This window comes from Barbus barbus (assembly GCF_936440315.1).
Source record: "Barbus barbus genome assembly, chromosome: 46".
NCBI classification, from domain to species: domain Eukaryota; kingdom Metazoa; phylum Chordata; class Actinopteri; order Cypriniformes; family Cyprinidae; genus Barbus; species Barbus barbus.
Window position 1 is genome coordinate 19,933,601 of NC_136724.1, and position 18,213 is coordinate 19,951,813.

At 37.5% G+C, this 18,213-nt stretch overlaps 1 protein-coding gene across 1 annotated transcript in view; it reads right to left on the minus strand.

Annotated features, from left to right (window-relative positions):
• LOC306864890 (cubilin-like) overlaps window positions 1-18,213 on the minus strand; it is a gene marked incomplete at both ends in the record, with an annotated part of 36,615 nt that overhangs the window by 14,023 nt on the left and 4,379 nt on the right. The window contains 27 exons of the mRNA XM_079409173.1: window positions 82-287; window positions 371-503; window positions 595-723; window positions 912-1,025; window positions 1,138-1,254; window positions 1,334-1,490; window positions 1,622-1,803; window positions 1,911-2,085; window positions 3,114-3,295; window positions 4,999-5,158; window positions 6,815-7,002; window positions 8,051-8,207; window positions 8,310-8,491; window positions 9,657-9,817; window positions 9,895-10,081; window positions 10,281-10,411; window positions 10,508-10,733; window positions 11,617-11,782; window positions 11,873-12,051; window positions 13,526-13,682; window positions 13,765-13,955; window positions 14,759-14,921; window positions 15,014-15,195; window positions 15,572-15,806; window positions 16,516-16,634; window positions 16,716-16,902; window positions 16,988-17,112. Coding sequence (XP_079265299.1) covers window positions 82-287; window positions 371-503; window positions 595-723; window positions 912-1,025; window positions 1,138-1,254; window positions 1,334-1,490; window positions 1,622-1,803; window positions 1,911-2,085; window positions 3,114-3,295; window positions 4,999-5,158; window positions 6,815-7,002; window positions 8,051-8,207; window positions 8,310-8,491; window positions 9,657-9,817; window positions 9,895-10,081; window positions 10,281-10,411; window positions 10,508-10,733; window positions 11,617-11,782; window positions 11,873-12,051; window positions 13,526-13,682; window positions 13,765-13,955; window positions 14,759-14,921; window positions 15,014-15,195; window positions 15,572-15,806; window positions 16,516-16,634; window positions 16,716-16,902; window positions 16,988-17,112 — 4,491 coding nt within the window. The remainder of the gene's footprint in view (window positions 1-81; window positions 288-370; window positions 504-594; window positions 724-911; window positions 1,026-1,137; window positions 1,255-1,333; window positions 1,491-1,621; window positions 1,804-1,910; window positions 2,086-3,113; window positions 3,296-4,998; window positions 5,159-6,814; window positions 7,003-8,050; window positions 8,208-8,309; window positions 8,492-9,656; window positions 9,818-9,894; window positions 10,082-10,280; window positions 10,412-10,507; window positions 10,734-11,616; window positions 11,783-11,872; window positions 12,052-13,525; window positions 13,683-13,764; window positions 13,956-14,758; window positions 14,922-15,013; window positions 15,196-15,571; window positions 15,807-16,515; window positions 16,635-16,715; window positions 16,903-16,987; window positions 17,113-18,213) is intronic.

An 18,213-nucleotide genomic window follows, 5' to 3' on the forward strand; every position in this document is an offset into this window, starting at 1 on the left:
GAAATACAGGCTAGTCTTAGTTGGTCTTTACAGTAGGGTCCACATAAAAAAAGAAAACGGTAATCCATGGCTCTGACTTACAATGGGAGAACACTGCTCTAAATCCAGCTCCACTGACTGAGGAGTCAGAGACAAACTTGATCCAAAGAATGTGGCCCATTATAGAGGTGTAGTTGGAAGGAAGGGAATCACCACAGAAACGACCAACCAGAGTACCAGTGGAGTGTCCTTCGCGAACCTCTAGGTAGTCACTACTGCAGTCTGAACTTTGTTGCAACTGAAACATTCTGCATCACAAAAAGTACAGCATTGTTGGTTTTGATGAATCCATTACATTTGTGAGATTAATGTAACATCCTGATTGGCGTACATGAAGGACAGTTGTAGACGGTTCCCAGGGGAACTGGTGATGGTCCACACACACTCCACATTAGGTGGATATACATCAGGATAGTGTGGACTGTTAAAAGCACCTGACTCCATATACAGATGTCCCCCACAGCCTGGAAAAACAGGTAACTAAATGGTGTAATACTGTAACCTAATTTGGGTGGAAAATTCATATGTATTTTGAAATAATAACTAAAATCTAACCTGAGGTTGAGGCCATGTAGGTTGCCCTAAAACCTTTCTTCCCTACTGAAGCATCTGAGATGAAGTTTACCACCAGGGCATTGCTGAATGAAGTGACTGGGTGTGGCAACTCATTCCCACAGTAACGACCTGGAAAAAGATAACTAGTTATTACTAACCATAATTGCACCAGTATTTTCTGAAAAACCAAACAAAATGTGATAAAATGCCAAAACCTAGATCTAATTCTGATGTATACACACACACACATAGGTGATATCCTATTACAACCAGAGGATGACTTTGACAGTCCCTTAAGGAAGAGATTTTATCTTTACCAACAGATGGGGCTTGGTAATTGTCTCCATCCAGGACCTCCACACTATCATGAGAGCAGTTACTATTCACCATCTCAACCTCAAAGTCAGTGAAGGACAAAGTCACATGATTGACTGAAAGAAATATAAGATAAGAGATCAGAGAATAAGGCAAGTAGTTTAAAGTACAAAAAGCCTTGGTTTTGACTTTGAGATTATGGATGCCATGTATGACCAGCGGACTTACATGGCTCCTGTGCCTGTATGATCCAGCTACAGTTCTGATTGGGTGGGTAAGAGTATGGATAGCGAGGAGATGCAATCTCCCCACCCACATCATCAGCTGCTATAGTGGAGCCACATGCTGGAAATAAATGAGCAATCAATGAGGTTTAACAATGAAACAAACCATGACAAATTCACAAAACAAAGACTGCACTCACCTTCTGAGAACTGGGCACTGAAGCCTTTGCGGTTCTGACTGTGATCTGACCTGAAGCGAACATAGATGACGTTCCTTGTGGACGTAATGGGGGAAGGCCTGGAGACTCCACAAAATTTACCCAGGAGTGGAGATGACTCGTGGTGACCATCATGGATCTAGAGAATAGAAGTTTGTCCAAAAACTGATTTAAAATGTGATGGATTGGTCTGTTATATCATGAAATCACAAATGTTGCCACCGTGAGCATTAAATTCATCGCATGCACACAGAAAGGTCAGCTACTCACAGCCACGTAATCAAAACTGCACGAGCTGTGACTTTCAAGATCCAGATCAGTGAAGTTGAAGAAGACTCGATGGCCTACATCCACTGTGATGACCCAGGAACAGTCCACATTGTCAGGATAGTTGCTGGGATACTGCGGAGAGTGGATATCTCCATTGGGGGCAGTGACAATCCCTCCACATCCTGAATTTTCAAAGGGAAGATTTTAAGAAGTTCATTAGCAAAGTCTCTAAAATAATGGCATATACAATAGCATAGTGATGAATTTCCATAATTGACAGTTGACTAACCTCCAGGAACTTCTACCCAGGTTGCGTTGAAGCCTCTGCCACTCACGACGGCATCAGATGTGAATCGAACAGTGACAGCGTTACCTGTGCTGGCCACCTGCAGAGGGTTATTGGGAGGGCGTGTGGTGCAGAGCTGGGCCAATCGTGGGGAGGAGAGGTCAGGCCCTCCGTACACCTGGATAAAGGTCAAAGGGGAGGCGATACTTACAGACTAGCCTTTTTTAAGGGCGGCGCCAGAACTGTATTTGACATAATGTGCGCTGTATCACGATACTACGATATTTCTTAAAAAGCAGATCGTGGAGACATTTTTATCGTCCACGATCAAAAATCGTCATATCGCACACCCCTATTTTAGACTCGTTTATCATTTCTACCCGTTTATTAAATATGATAATATTGTACCATACTGTAATCAATAAAATAGTAACTGAAGTATGATTACAAGTATTTTAAAAATGTAATTTAATCTAATTACAAGAAGATACTTAATTTTTGGAATCTAATTATGTAATCCAGATTACATGTAATCAGTTACTACCCAGCTCTGTAAACCATTGGCCACTAAAATGAATGCCATTTTAAAACAATATCTGGTTTTGGTCTGGCATCTGTGTGGCACAGAAAGTGTATGTTTGTGTGCATGTGAGACTGTCTCTAAGCCCTCTCTCTAAGCTCTGATTTCCTGTTAATTTCTGCCCTGTTGGCTCCATTCAGTGCTACAATGGAGGTCAGCATTCCACAAGTCTACACTACAAAACATACACCCACAGAGCCCAGCAGATGCCAACAGGGCATGGAGCAGGCACACACCCATATAAACACACACTTGAATTTTGATCTCATAATGATGGACAAGTGAGCCATTCTGACTGTAGTGGACAGAATAACACCTAACACTTATTAAAGGTAATAATTAAGAATAGATATCGAGGAATACTAGCACACTTCTAACTGGGCAGTATGTACACTTTTATTTAAAAATAGCATGAAGTATGTAACAATAAGCTCAATATACAGATTTAGGAAAAACCATAATAGCTTAATATTGTTTCCAGTTCTTTCACCACACTGGGAACTGAGGGTAGTTGAGTGCACTGCATTGTGGGATACATTATCTCATAAAGTAGGCTCAGGTTCCAAATGTATTCAATGCATACATATATTTTGCTGACTGTTTTTATTTTTTATTTTTTTTCATACCTCCAGCTTGTCATAGTTGCAGTCAGGATGATATTCCACATCAAACTCAAGGATGGTGATGGAAATGCTACTTCCAGGGCTCGTTTGGATGTGCCAGATGCACTCACGGTTTGCTGGGTATTTGTCCGGATAGCCTGGGCTGGTGAAAGCACCAGTGGGCCCAAAGAGTTCCCCACCACAACCTGCAGGAGGTGACAGTGAGATACTTTGACTTTTTCTTCCCCTGTTTTTAATCAGGGATCCAACACCAAAGTTCAAAGCAGAAATTCTGATTCAAATGTAACAATCTTTTGTATGAATAGAAGTCGACCAAAAAGCATATTTTGGACATGTATCATGGTACAAATCACAGTACCTTGGTATTATCATCTTATATCACTACATTATATTTTGTAAGTGTGGTATTATACTTTGTAACTTGTTTAATGTTAATTCCTGTAATGTGATCAGGAATGCTGAAGTGGACAGATAGTTGCATTACAGTGTTCAAACAGGACAAATGTCTCACATCAAGCTTATCAGAGGAAATATGAAGCCATATTGACCCTCACCGCAAGAAAGGCAGTAGCAACAAGACAAAAATGCGGTCAGTGTAATGTGATATTCACGAAAGATCGGTCAGAACGGATTCATTCTCTCCACCCCCACTGTCTTAATCAATAACATCAATCTCAACAGCGTCCACAGGTCTGTGAGAGGACAGAGGAATGGTGAAGCTACTTTTTTTAATTTTCAAAATGGATCAGCTGGCTTGTGGCCATGAAATACTTTGTTGAATTGAGGAATTTCTACAGCACCTGCATTATATATCCCACAATTTCATGTTTGAACTTTCTCTTATTATAGGGACATTTCTATCTCTTCCGTCCCTGTCTTTTCTGACTGTTTTTACTCTTTGTTTGTAATTTTTCTCTCCCTCAGCAAGGCTTGTACAGCTGCAAAACAGTGCTGTGCACGTTACATAATAACATTACTGTGTTCATTCTCTACACATTGTGTCCATGGAAACCAAGACCATTTCCTTCCAAAAAATGATATCATCACAGACTGAGGTGCATGAATAATTAAAAGTTCAGAGCATACGTCTCTCTCTCTTACTGTGATCCTTCTCTCTGTGCAAAAATAACAGTCCACACCCTTCAGCAATGTGACTCGATGTCTCACAAGCACAAGGACAGAGAAACATACACACAAAACATCAGTTAGTGTGGGCTACAGATGGCTCACTATCTGCTACATTTATGTCTTGGTGGTTCTTCTTTGATATACAAGTAGGAGATAGATTACATTAAAGCTCTGTAATGAAATTAAATGGATTCTCTGTTTTACTGTGAACAATTAATTTATGTTAAGTGTGCATAGGAAGAGTTAAGCAGGGGTGTCTCCCAAGACAGAGCAAGGACAGAGCTTTATTGGTCTGTTTTTTCTAGAGGAGCGTGTAGCCTTGTTTTCCACACAGTCATTCTGGAACAGATTTTTGCTGGAAATAAGCTAATACATGTGCAGAAAATCCACTACAAATCCCCAAATTCTACAGCAACAGCAGTTGCTACATTTAATCTGTCCATTCTTTCTTTGCTAGATTCATTCATCACTGGTAATCAGCTCTTTCCCTGCTGGCCAATCAAAGTGAAGCTTTCCTAAGTGATGTCACTGCTTTGCCCATTAGGACTGCTATTTGTCTTAGAGGATCAGTGACATCATCACTCAAGAAACTACCAGGGCACTGACTTCTGGCTGCCCAACAGTGACTTTGTATGTTATTTCCTTCTGTTCTGAGTGTCTTTCCACAGTCATACACATTTAGATATTTCACACAGTGCTTTGAGGCTGGCACAGGTCCTCAAAAACCTTTCCATGAATACAGCGGTGTATTGGATCTTACCATTCTGGTACCAGTCCATCTGAAAGCCTCTGTATGAGACGGACGTGTCGGAGCGGAACACAATGTGGAGGCTGGTACCGGTGGTGGTGCTGGCTGGAGGAGGTGTGTTCCCACAGAACGTGCCAATCAGAGTAGCCTGATCGTTTGGACCATCATACAGCTAGACAGGAACAGAAAGTGAGATTATTTATACAATCCTTTCTGGTCTTTACAGTAAATGATAGTTCTGATAGTAAATACAGTAAATGATAGTTCTCTATTTATAGGACCTAGTTTCATTTTTGGGCTTATCTAAAAAAATCCAAACAATAATATTTTTTTCTGACATTGGTTGTGACACAAAAATGGACAATTACTTAAAGTCCGTGTGAACCTAAAGTTTGCGACCGTCTTTACTTCCGTATTGTGATGTACTTCCGAGAGAAACAGAATATTGAATGAGGAAAATAGAGGGCATGGCTTGTTTTTTTCTCCTGCTAATTGATTGGATGTAGTAAAGTAGGCGTTTCATTCGGAAATGAACACTGACAGTTGGAGGGGCGTGGTTAGGGATGTCACGCTCATGCCCAAGCCATCAAACTGATGTCATCAGAGAAGGCCCATCATTTTAGAGGGGAGGAGTATTTTCAGATTTTGATTTGAAACTATTTTTTGGGGGGGATTGACATAGATGGATGAATTTTTCACCACAAAAATAGCAATGTGCGCTAACAAAATAAATATAGTCCATTTTGATTTCACATGGACTTTAAAATTTTAAAATAAATACATTTTGTTGAACCATTACTTATTGCTAAGTGCAGTGACTGCTTGTGTAATGTCAAAAACTGAAGTCAGATTAAATAAAAAAATTTCTCCTGCAGCATGTCTCAAGAATCAATGACCTTTCACAGGAAATACAACCAATGACATCACATCAGTAATTCAGACCATCTGTTCTACTGCCTTAGGAACAAAAGTGTGGTGTAATATTATTGGCTTGTGCACAAAATCTCACATTCCTTAAGGAAGAAGTCATCGGAGTCCAAAATATCCAACACAACTGTCTGTATTTACCCAGCTGATGAATGCCTATCTATGGCAAGAGGTTTATGAAAACAGAGCGTAGCCTTTCCCAAGACTGCCTGAGGGAAATATACAAGAGGCCCCAATGATGTCATCACTGTTTGCATCGCCATGGTGATGAGTGAACAGAGAGGAACTCAAAGTACCCATTGTACATTTTCAAAGACTCTGCCAGTAAATCACAGTAGTGTAACTGAATGACAAACGGTCCAGCACGAATTGGACTACATGCCCTTCACAGAGAAGCTTGAAAAGACATGTAGATGGTCCTCAAGTCAGAAAAACCAACGTTCACAACCCATTTCAATTTCTCAACGTGACATATTTCAGAGCAAAACAACATATTCAATGAGAAAATGGGCGGGACTTGATTCCTGATTGGATCATGAATAGTGGGCGTTCCATATCAGAATAAAGCCGAACTGAAAACTAAAGGTCAAGTTCAACATCAAGAGCATCTCAATGCATCCTTTTCTTATTCACATCTATTGTTATTTCTCTAACCTTTTCAAGATTGCAGGCAGAAAGCAGCCTAAAACGATGCCTAAATGGCTAATTGGCTTTTAGTTAATATTAACATCCTGTGACCTTTGTGATCTCAACCATTAAAGAAAAGACACTTCAGAGACATGCAAAACATGACCAGAAAGTCTCTTAAGAAAGCAGATATGGTCCATTTCAATTTCATGTTGACTTTCAGCAGCAATATTGGGTACATTTTAAGATGAGGCTTGACAAAGCATGTGCTGACCTTCACATAGTCATAGGTACATCCAACGTGGTCCTCCACCTCAAAGGTTATAAAAGTGTAGTTGATGGTGTTGCCCATGGAGGCCTGGATGGTCCAGCTGCAGTCGGCACGAGATGGGTAGTCATTGGGGAAGTTCAAGCTCTCAATCTTTCCCCGGCTTCGGTTGGCGATCAGCACACCCTGGCAAACTACAAGAGAAAAGCCCATCTTGATTAACAACATGAGCTGGGAAGAATTATGTAACATCAAGAACTTTTGGGGAATATTTCACACCAATTTTAAGCCAGGAATAATTCAAACTGGTGGCATCTTGCCATAATGGCTAAAGCTGGATTTGACCTGCAGTAAAGTTTTAGAGTCTGGGAAACCCTAGCCACTGACAGCCAAAGAAAAGACAAAGGACTGAGAGAATGCACAAAAGAAGATAGATAGAGCTGCACTGAGCTCTAAACTGTGACATTTCACCTCCACAAACACAATTAAAACAAGACTAAATGCAGAAAGCCAAAACAAGTCAGTGTCCTCTGGGTGAACTCAACTGCCAAATACAAAAACACACGATTTGAAACCCTAGCATTGAAGTAATGTTTAATTATTCACTTACAAAAAAGCACCATGTTTTTGGGAATACACCATGATAATACCATGGTATTCTTTTTTTAAGTACTACTGAAATATCATGGAATACACTGCAAAAATGGTTGTCTCACTCAGTATTTTTGCCTTGTTTTTCAGTCCAAATTTCTTTCTTATTACGTTCAAATCTCTCAAATAACTTACATAAATCAAGATACAAAATGACATAAGATCATTAAAGGGATAGTTCACCCAAAAATGAAAATTTCATTTTAAGTTTCTTTCTTATGTTGAACATAAAAGAAGATATTATGAAGATTGTTGGTAATCAAACAGTTGATGGTCCCCATTGACTTCCATAGTATTTATTTCCCTACAATGGAGACCAATAACTGTTTGGTTCTTCAAAATTCTTCAAAATATCTTCTTTTGTGTTCAACATAAAAATGAAATGTATACAGCTTTGGAATGACATTTTTGGGTGAACTATTCCTTTATTTATTTATTTTTATTTTTATTTTTTAAATCTTGAAAAAAAAAAAAGTATCAAAATTAAGTCAGTTTTTACTTAAAAAAAAGGAAAAGATTCTGACGATGAATAACAAAATGTTCAATTAACTTTCTCCATCTTTTTCAGGGTTTTGTGGTTTGGTCACTCACTGGTTTGGTAGTTAGCCAGAAATCCGCCTGTGTGGATGATGCTGTCTGTACGTAGCTTCACGTACATGTTTTCTTGGGAGGAGCTGATGGGAGGAGGAATCTGATTTCCACACAGTTTGGCCACCTCAGGAGAACTGGTGCTGCCGCCATCATACACCTGTTAAAACATATACACATCAGGGAAAGATTCCAACTCAATAACTTTTAATAGCGAACTCTACAATTGTGTAGTAAATCGTCTAATTCTGCGCTCTCTGACCGCCAAGTAATCGTAGTAGCAGTTGATGCTGTTCTCCAGGTGAAAGTCTCCAAAGCTGAGCTCGACTGTGCTTCCTGCACTGGTTTTGATGTGCCAGTAGCATTCGGCGTTGGCGTGGTAGGGCAGGGGGTAGTTGGGAGAGGTGAAACCTCCCAAACTTGTTGTCAATGTCCCACCGCAACCTATAACAGAGACACATGGTAAGTCTGAGATGGTGTAATATAGTCCACTGATCTTCTGATGCAAACTCCAATCAAATTGCTGTGAGATTTCTGGGATTCTGGGCTTTAACCGGGCCTCTGGGAAACAATATTGTGTGTATAAGGTAGCAGGTTGATATTAGTGATCGATATGAGCAATTCTGAGGAATAAATATTTGCTGGTTTGCATGGTTTGTCCCATTAAATATTGGAAAGACATTTAAAGGCACTTAATAGCAACTAATCTATAGCAGACTATCAATACCTCTGGAACAGCATTGTTCCAAGATTTTAAACAATTAAAAATAGTTTTCTTTATAAAAATAAAGTTGAAATAAAATAAAATATAAATATTACATAAAAAAACAACAAATTAGAAATGTTGCTTTGGCAACTAACTGAAAATAAATTTAAGCTGAAGCACTAAAATTGCTAAAACAAACTATAAATTAAAAAATTATAAATATGATTAAATTTTAAATATATAAATACATACCAACATACATAACAAAATAAATAAAGCCAAACAGAACCATTACAAAAAGTATGAAAATGGAAAAAGCATATGGCAAAAGTATTAAACTAAAACTATTAAAAATCATTTTCTTTTTTCAAATAAAGCTGAGATAAAAATTAAATATAAATATTAGACTAAAACCTTGTACTTAGAAACACACAAAAAAGAAAATGTTGCCTTGGCAACTAATTGAAATAAAATAAGTTTAAATTAAAGTACTCAAATTAATAAAAACAAAACTATAAATCATATATAATAAATTATATTATAAACCATAAAACATTATAAGTTACTAAAAAAAAATTTAAACAAATATTTAAAAAAACAATAAAAAGTTAAAAAATAAAATAAAAACTGAAAAAAAAATAGTAATAATAATTCTAAATATAAACAAATAGTATAATAGTATATAAATAATACTAAAAGATCACTGATTTGGACATAGAAATTATGATCACAAAGTCTACAGTCCAAATTGCGTACCTGCCTGAAAGCAGCAAAAAAATAAAAAATAAAATCAGTTGGTCATTTTAAATGACAATCAGACATGTGGGCAGTTCTACTCCAGACTTCATGTCAACACTCTGGCTGATATTCATCTGACTCAAGTACACAACAGGAACTGCATACCTGTCTGTGTGCCATCCCAGTGGGCTTTGAATCCCCTGTAGGTGAGTGTGTGGTCAGATCTGAACTTCAGCCACAGTCTGTTGCTATGTGACACTATGATGGGTGGACCATTTGTTCCGCAATATTTACCAATCAGGGGAGATGTTTCATAGCCTCCATCTCTGTAAAAGAATGGAAAGTGCTCGAAAACAAAAAAGTGACCAAATCAATGACCCAAGATGCTAGAAAAGTTCCTCACCTGATTTCTAAATAGTCAAAACCACAGGAACTGAACCCCTCCAGCTCAAAATCTGTGACATTCAGCATGATCTGCATGTTGACTTCCACTATGATTTTAAAGACACACTCCCGATTGTTGGGGTAATTGTCGGGGTAGTTGGGTGAGCTGAACTCCCCGGTGGGTGACCTAAACACCTCACTGCAATCTGCATAGACAAAACATGAGATATGAGACAACATTACGTTTCTTTGTATATCTCTACATACAGTGAAATGACAATAAAGATCACTTTACTTGACCTGAAAAAAGTCAGTCTTTTTAAACCCAAGCTTCACTATGAGGCCTGTATTTTCATGGCTTTTTAAATTGGATTTTCATATCCAATTACTGCAATAAAATTATACCTGTGCTCGCATTGATGGAGACATATTCAGCAGAAAAGCCTTCTGCAGACAGACTGGAGTCAGAGACCAGCAGGACGGTCATCAGACTATCAGTGCTGGTTAGAGATGGAGGAACGGAGCGCCCACAGAACCTGAGCACAAAATAACCAACATTTTCCAACATATTCATTTACAAATCTTCAATTAAGGGATGACTGTGGCCTAAATATTCAAATGTCTTGGTTTACCTGCCCATAAGAGTGCCAGTCAGTGCTGTTCCGTTATCGTAGACATCCACATAGTCGTATGCACAGTTGGTGTGATACTCCAGGTTGAAGGTTGTGAATGACAGACGGATGAGGTTGCCAGGTTCAACGGAGATGTACCAGGTACAATTGGCTCCATGAGGGTAGTCAGTGGGATGTCCTGGGCTGGTGAATGAACCCGTTGGTTCTGTGAGAGTCTCTCCACAACCTGTAAAAATGAACACAAGTGTTGGAATCATTTGAAAATGCTTTAATCAATGGGGAGAGAGTATGTGCTGCTAATAGTGGGAATCAAACCATGAACCTTACAGTTTCCAGGCCAGACCTTTAACCAGTATTTCTCACCATAACTGGTCTACCAATATCGATTCACCAAATATTAGCATAAACACAGAAATCGCAACTTAGTTGATTCCAATAAAGTTTAACAGCATGTTACTAAGCTAAAAACTTAATACTCAAATAAACATCATATTAGTCAACTTTTAATTAGTTTTCATTACTGAATGAAATATATTTATAATGCAGTCATTAGCCATCTTGGACTAACTTTTCCACTAATTTATTGCTTCTAAAAATAATGGTGGCAAATTATATATTTTTTTTTACACAAAAAATAAAATTATATATATATATATATATATATATATATATATATATATATATATACACACACACACACACACACACACACACACACACACAGAGTATATAAAATACTGTAAATACTACAATTAAAACCTTTTAATTGGTTAATTGTAAATTACATTGCCATATACGGTGAAAAACTGTAAAATTACATTATTTGTAATTTTACTGTAAAATACCGTGAAATTTATGGTTTTTGGAGATACCAGCTATGAATTATTAATTATAATTTGTTAATTATTTTTTATGTTTGTTACCAGGAATGTACATTTGGGTATTTAGTGTTATTTAGTTAATGTTATTGCTTTGTTATTTACTGCAAACTGAACAGAATATGTGTTACAGTGAACATCTTTCATGTTGGGAATGTGCCTGTTTGGTCTTGATAGGCAGCTCACTACGTAGTATATATAATATATTTGAACAAGGAACTGTACATTTACCTTGCTCTGCAGATGCAAACTCAGCAGTGAAACCATGGTTGGAGACAGATGAATCTGTTTTGAAGCGGATGAACATGGACCTCTGGGTGGACTCCAACAAGGGAGGCGTGTTAATTCCACAGTATCGACCAATCAGAGGGGAGTCTATGCTGCGACCATCTCTCACCTGAGTGAGTAAAGAGTGACGTTTCAGAAGAAATGTAAAGTGTAATCTGTATGTTGGCTGAATAGGATTAGCACAATGCTAATGTTGTACCTCAACATAATCGAAGACACATGTGCTGCTTCCCTCAACGTCAAAGGTGAGGAAGTTGAGAGTGACCACATAGCCCTCGGGTTGGTTAATGACCCACTCGCACACTTTGTTGTGGGGATAGGGGTCAGGGTGCAAGGGAGTTCGAATCTGACCGGTTCCAGAGAGGGTTCCTCCACAAGCTAGAGAAAACAGTTAAACACTGAGATCACAAACTTCATATGTCACACACTAATATTAAATTATGTTCATTAAAGCTAAATTAGCTTTAACATATTTGGTACTCAATATTGTGTTTAATCTTAGAAAGGACACAGGAAGTAAGGTAAACTGTTAGGGGCTGTTCACACAGAATGTGGTTTTGCATTCATTCTGGCATGGATCTGCCTTGTCATTGTTTTTTTGTTTTTTTAAGTAAACACGCATTAGATGGATATGATTGAGCGTTGCACTCGTGTCTCATGTCTTTTGGAGCATCTCTTGCATGACAATATTCTAAAACCACAGCACTCATGTCAAGTTTAAGTTAAGTATCACATACGTAAATGACGTATGTACACGGATACGTTGTTTAAATTCAGATCAAAGCTTAAACGGTGTAAACGGCATATCCGTGTACATACGTTACGTATGTCTCCAAAATGGCACTATAGGGTGACGCGGAGGAGACAAATTGTTGAATAAATTTGTTCTTTTTGTATTCTTTGCGCACAAAAATTATTCTCGTAGCTACGTAAAATTACGGTTGAACCACTGATGTCACATGCATTATTTTATCGATGTCCTTGCTACATTTCTGAGCCTTGATCATGTAAGGATCCTTGGGAGGGTTAGAGAGCTCTCGGAATGCATCAAAATATCTTAATTTGTGTTCCGACGATGAATGAAGGTCTAACAGGTTTGGAACGACATGAGGGTGAGTAATTAATGACAGAATTTTCATTTTTGGGTGAACTAACCCCTTAACTTGTTGCCCTAAAATAACTAGTATAGACATACATACAGTATATAAACTACAAAAACAACAAATTTATTGAAACTTTAACCAAAAATAAGGTGAAAATGGAAGATTAAAAAAAATAACTGTTTGAAAAAAATATTAAAATCTCAATAATACTAAAAAAAACACCGAAACATAATATTCTCAGCAACATATTATTGACATTAGCATTTTAGCAATATTTCAAAGAGATTACTATACCAAAATGGTGGAGAATCAGTTTAGCTAATAGTTTAAAGTCGGCATGAAATGATAAATTTACCTTAGCTATAGTTATTGATCTTACTGTGTTCCTACTATGATTTTTACTCAAAATGTCATAACTGGACTTTCCAGTGAAAACGCCAGATTTCTCTCTATTGGCATATGCAAAACTTCTCAAGTCACTGGCAACGCCCACATCTCAACATCCAATCAGCTCACGCCCAGCTCAAAATTTTCTCATTTTGATAATCTGTTACACTCGGATGTACATCAAAATATAATACTTCTGTTTTAAAGTGACTTGACACAAACAAAGCATTCATGTTTGCATTTGCATGTTTACACAGTCTGGCCTTATTTTTACTGTTTTATTTTTCAGAAAAATGGAAGTGAATTTTGGCATTCAGTTGGCATCATTCGCTTTACATAAATAGGAGGTTTCAGTGTCTCACCGAGTTCATACATGGCCCTGAAGCCAGCACGGGACACAGAGCTGTCAGACTTGAAACGGATCCAGAGTCCATTAGTGGTGGACAATATTGGTGCCGGCAGGGTGGTGCCGCAGTACTTCCCAATGAGTGGGTCGGTCTCACCAGTCCCGTCTCGAACCTAAAAGCGATTTGACTTGGTAATGCTACTGCAAAATGCTATTTACTTCTCCTCTCATCAACATTAATTACACAAATCATACCTCAACAAAATCAAAAAGACAGCCACTATGAGTCTCCAGGTCCATGTGGGTGAAGTTAAGCGCCACTTGTTCACTACGTGGCATTCTGATGATATAAATGCACTGCCTATTGTGAGCATAGTTATTAGGCCAGTTAGGAGAGATGATGATGCCTTCTGTGTCTGTAAAGACGCCTCCGCAGCCCGGGTCAGCTGATGACACAGAATAAATTGCATTACACTCAAGCAATTCATCCCAATATTGCAAGACTAATGGCTTTGCCCATTTGAACCCAGTGTTGATCCAAGCATCATGTTCCTCTCTGAGTTTACAACACTTGCAATGTGACTGCTCACTTTTAATGTATATAACTCCAATAAACTGTTTTATGAGCATTTGAAAGGACAGTATTCCACTGATGGATCTGTTAAAATTATCCATAATTTAGTTACTGGAATTACTGCCCATGCATTATGACTGCAAACCAGAAAATAGTACTGTAACATTCCTTTGTGTTCAGGAAACTGTTCACAAATGATCAAAAGTGACAGTAAAGTATTTATAAAAGATTTCTATTTCAAAACAAGAATCCTAAAAAAAAGTATTACCGTTTCCACAAAAATATTAAGCAGCCCAGTTGTTTTCAACATTAATAATAATAAGAAATGAGTCTTGAGCAGCATATTAGAATGATTTCTGAAGGATCATGTGACACTGAAGACTGGAGTAATGATGCTGAAAATTCAACTTCACCACAAGAATAAATTATATTTTAAAACATATTAAAAGTTATTTTAAAGTGTAATAATATTGCTGTTTTTACTGCATTTTTGATCAAATAAATGCAGTGAAAAACCTCCTTTCAGAAACATTCATTTGCCCATTAATGTAAAAAAAAAAAAATCCAATCCAAACTTTTGAACGGTAATGTACAGGTCTATTATCCTCCTTAAAATGTCCCATAATTCCCCTCTCTCTCTGTGTGTTTTGACAACATGGGCTACACATTACTTACATGGTGAAGTAGTGTATGTAATGTGAAATCCCCGATCGCTGATGCTGAAATCAGAGTGAAAGTGGATCCAGGCAGATGGTCCTGTCGTCTGTAGAGGTGGTGGTGATGCTGTACTGCAGTATTTTCCCAGAACCGGGTCTTCTGGGAGCAGGCCGTCTCTGATCTACAAAATAAATAAATCCGAAAACAAGCATTTTAACACACATACGCACAGAAAACACCTTTAAAATGAATGCATGATGCAACAAGCTTTACCTCCAGGTAGTCAAAGTTGCAGTTATCATGGTGCTCCAGACTGAGGGTGCCAAAAGCAAATGTGATGAGCAGACCAGGGTTCACATCCACCGTCCAATAGCAGTCCCGGTTAGGTGGATAGTTACCTGGGTACCCGGGTGACTTGATGTCACCATATGTGTTGGTGAACTCCCCACCACACACTGGAAAAGAAAGGAGTATTGAAACAAGATACAAATTCAAATAGTTGCTAAGATCACAAGAGAGGCAATCATTTGGACCAATCAGGAAATGTGGTCACATTTGCTGCTGTTTGACGAATTCTTGCACGCAAAATCCAGTCATTTCAATAGGAACTGGGAAATTTCAGGTGAGGGTGAAAGATTTCCCAATGCAGATTTCACAATGGGTTCAAACTGATCATGCAGATTTGCCACATTGACCAACAGAAAGCTGCTTGGTTTGAAAGTGACCTCTGTGTGAGCTGTGCTTTATAAAACGCGACACTGTTGACAATAAAAAAATTGGATCTCTATTGCCTGAGACATTTCACTAATGTGACCTTAATTTAAAGTTTACCTGGTGCCTGCGATTGCCAGGCTACGGTGAAGCCGCGACCACTGACTGAATGGTCAGAGCGGAACCAGAAGTACAGAGAATTATGGGAGCTGAAGAGTTCGGCTGGGGCGGCAGTGCCACAGTATTTCCCGATCATGTAGCCGGAGGCGCTCTCGCCATCGTGGACCTGCAGGAAATCGAAGTTGCAGGAGGCGCTGTTCTCGATGTCAAAGAAAGGGAAGGTAATCCGCAGAATCTGGAAAAAACAAAACCCAAAGTTTAATTCCATAGATTACATCTATGAAATCTAGAAAAAAAAAAAATTCTGCTGATTTGCAAAGAAAGGCCTAATATTACATAATCTGATGATGGTGAGTTGAAAAATATCAGTAAAAAAATTTTTCACACAAAATAATAATTAAGGTTTTTAAAATCCTTAGAATATTTTTTCGTCATCACAAAAGGCTTAACATTACCTAATCTGATGATGTTTAGATAAAAAAATAATTAAATCAATTAAAACTTTCCATTATGCACAGTTGTTTCTCAAAATAAGAATTTTTCAAATGACATGTATCAGTCAAATGTCAAAAAATGTATCATATAACTTTCAATCGGCAAAGGAGTGGAAAAACGTGTTCAAATACTCAAAAGAACATTACTTAAACAAAAGTTTATAAACATATACACCTTTTTTTCACAAAATCTGTCATTTTCTGTCACTGTGATGTAGTAAAATGCCCACAGATGTAGCAGAAAACATCTGGGTCATGTATGCATTTTTTCTGTCACTGGTATGAAATGCACATCAAACAGCAGCGCATGACATGAATATGATATGAAATGCACATCAAAACAGGCACTATTTTTTGAATCAGCACCCCAACATTATTAAGAAACAAGTATCAGATTTCATTCAGCATGGACTGGATTTTTAAAAAGGTCACAGATGTATCTTTACTAACCTTGCTGGGGTCGGTTCTGATGACCCACGCACAGCTGACCTGGTGATCATAATCACCCGTTCCAGGATTCGTAGGGTAGCTGAATGTGCCAGCTGGACTTTCCAAAACTCCTCCACACTCTGACACACATAAAAGTTCATGATGTTACTGTATAGATAAACAAACAATATCACACACATCACTTCTCCAATAACACACACCTTGCTGTGGAGTTTGGCACTGTGGGCCGGTCCACTGGGAGGTGCAGGTACAGGTGTAGCCGTTGATGCCGTCGGTGCAGGTGCCTCCGTTCTGGCAGGGATTGCTAGAGCACTCGTTCACGTTCTGATCGCAATTCTGCCCTGCCCAGCCCGGGTCACAGCGACAGATGTAGCCAGTTGCTGTATTCTATGAAAAAAACAAAAACATGCTGACTGCTGTAGTTTGATGGAAACAGAACAGAGAGGGGAAGTTATAAGAGATAAACACTTACCTCACACTGACCGTTTACACAAGGATTACTAGTTCCACAGATATCACTGATCTGAGTACAGCCCGTAGGTCCATAGCCATTTCCCACATAACCAGGAGGACAGGTGCATGATGGGATAATACTTCCTGGAAGGAGAACAGCTCATAATGAAATTCAGATATGATTCTTCTACTCCGTTTTATTTTTCATCAATATGCAGATATTGCCAAAAAACACACATCCTGGCAATAATTTAATGATTTTAAATCAAACATACTGCTGAGGGAAATATGACGAGGAAAAAAAAAAGTTTTTGAAGAAAACTCTAGAAAGAATATGATTTTAAGACTATAGTTAAATATACACAACATAATATTACAGATATGAACAACTACTAAAAATCACAGCATTTTATTAAAATAGCGTTCAGGAAAAAATATAGTTTTACATGTTGCTTTTGCTATTTATATATATTATTTATTTTATTATTATTTTATTTTATTAAAACAAAGGTAAATGAAAAAATGGTTTATTGTTCACCATTCAAATTTTATTTATTAAACAAGCAAATTTAATAAGCATTTTAGTCTGAAAACTACAGGAATTAATGAATTTAACAAAATATTGACAGCATATATAAACTGTATATAAACAGTATATTATGCACATTAGCAACACACTAATGTTTTTTGTTTTTTTTAACGAGAAAGAATATGATTATGAAGAATATAATCAAAGATACACAACATAAACGTAATATTACATATGAACAATTATTAAAATCCACAGCATTTATTTTTAAAAAGTGTACTTTTGCAGGAAAAAATATAGTTTGCTTTTATTTTCATGTGCTAGTTTTGTGTTTTATGTTATGATTTTTTACTTGTTCAAAATGTAAAATGATAAAGTTCATTTTTAAAAACTCTTTTTTGATTTTGCAATTTTTGGTCAACAAAAACATTATTTTCTAGAATTGGATGCTTTTAGTCACAATAAAATTGACTGAAATTAATGAATATGACCAAATACTGATACAATTTTAAGAATATTTCCATCAAAAGAAAAACATTATGACTAAAACAAAACAAACCTGTAAAAATAGACACATATGGCAACAATATGTTTTATATCAGGAGGTCACATCACAACAATTAAAGTTTAACACACTTTTTATTGATCCTGTTATAACAAATGCTAGTCATGCGCTGCTGTAAAGAATAACTACAGTAAAAGTATGCAGTGAATGT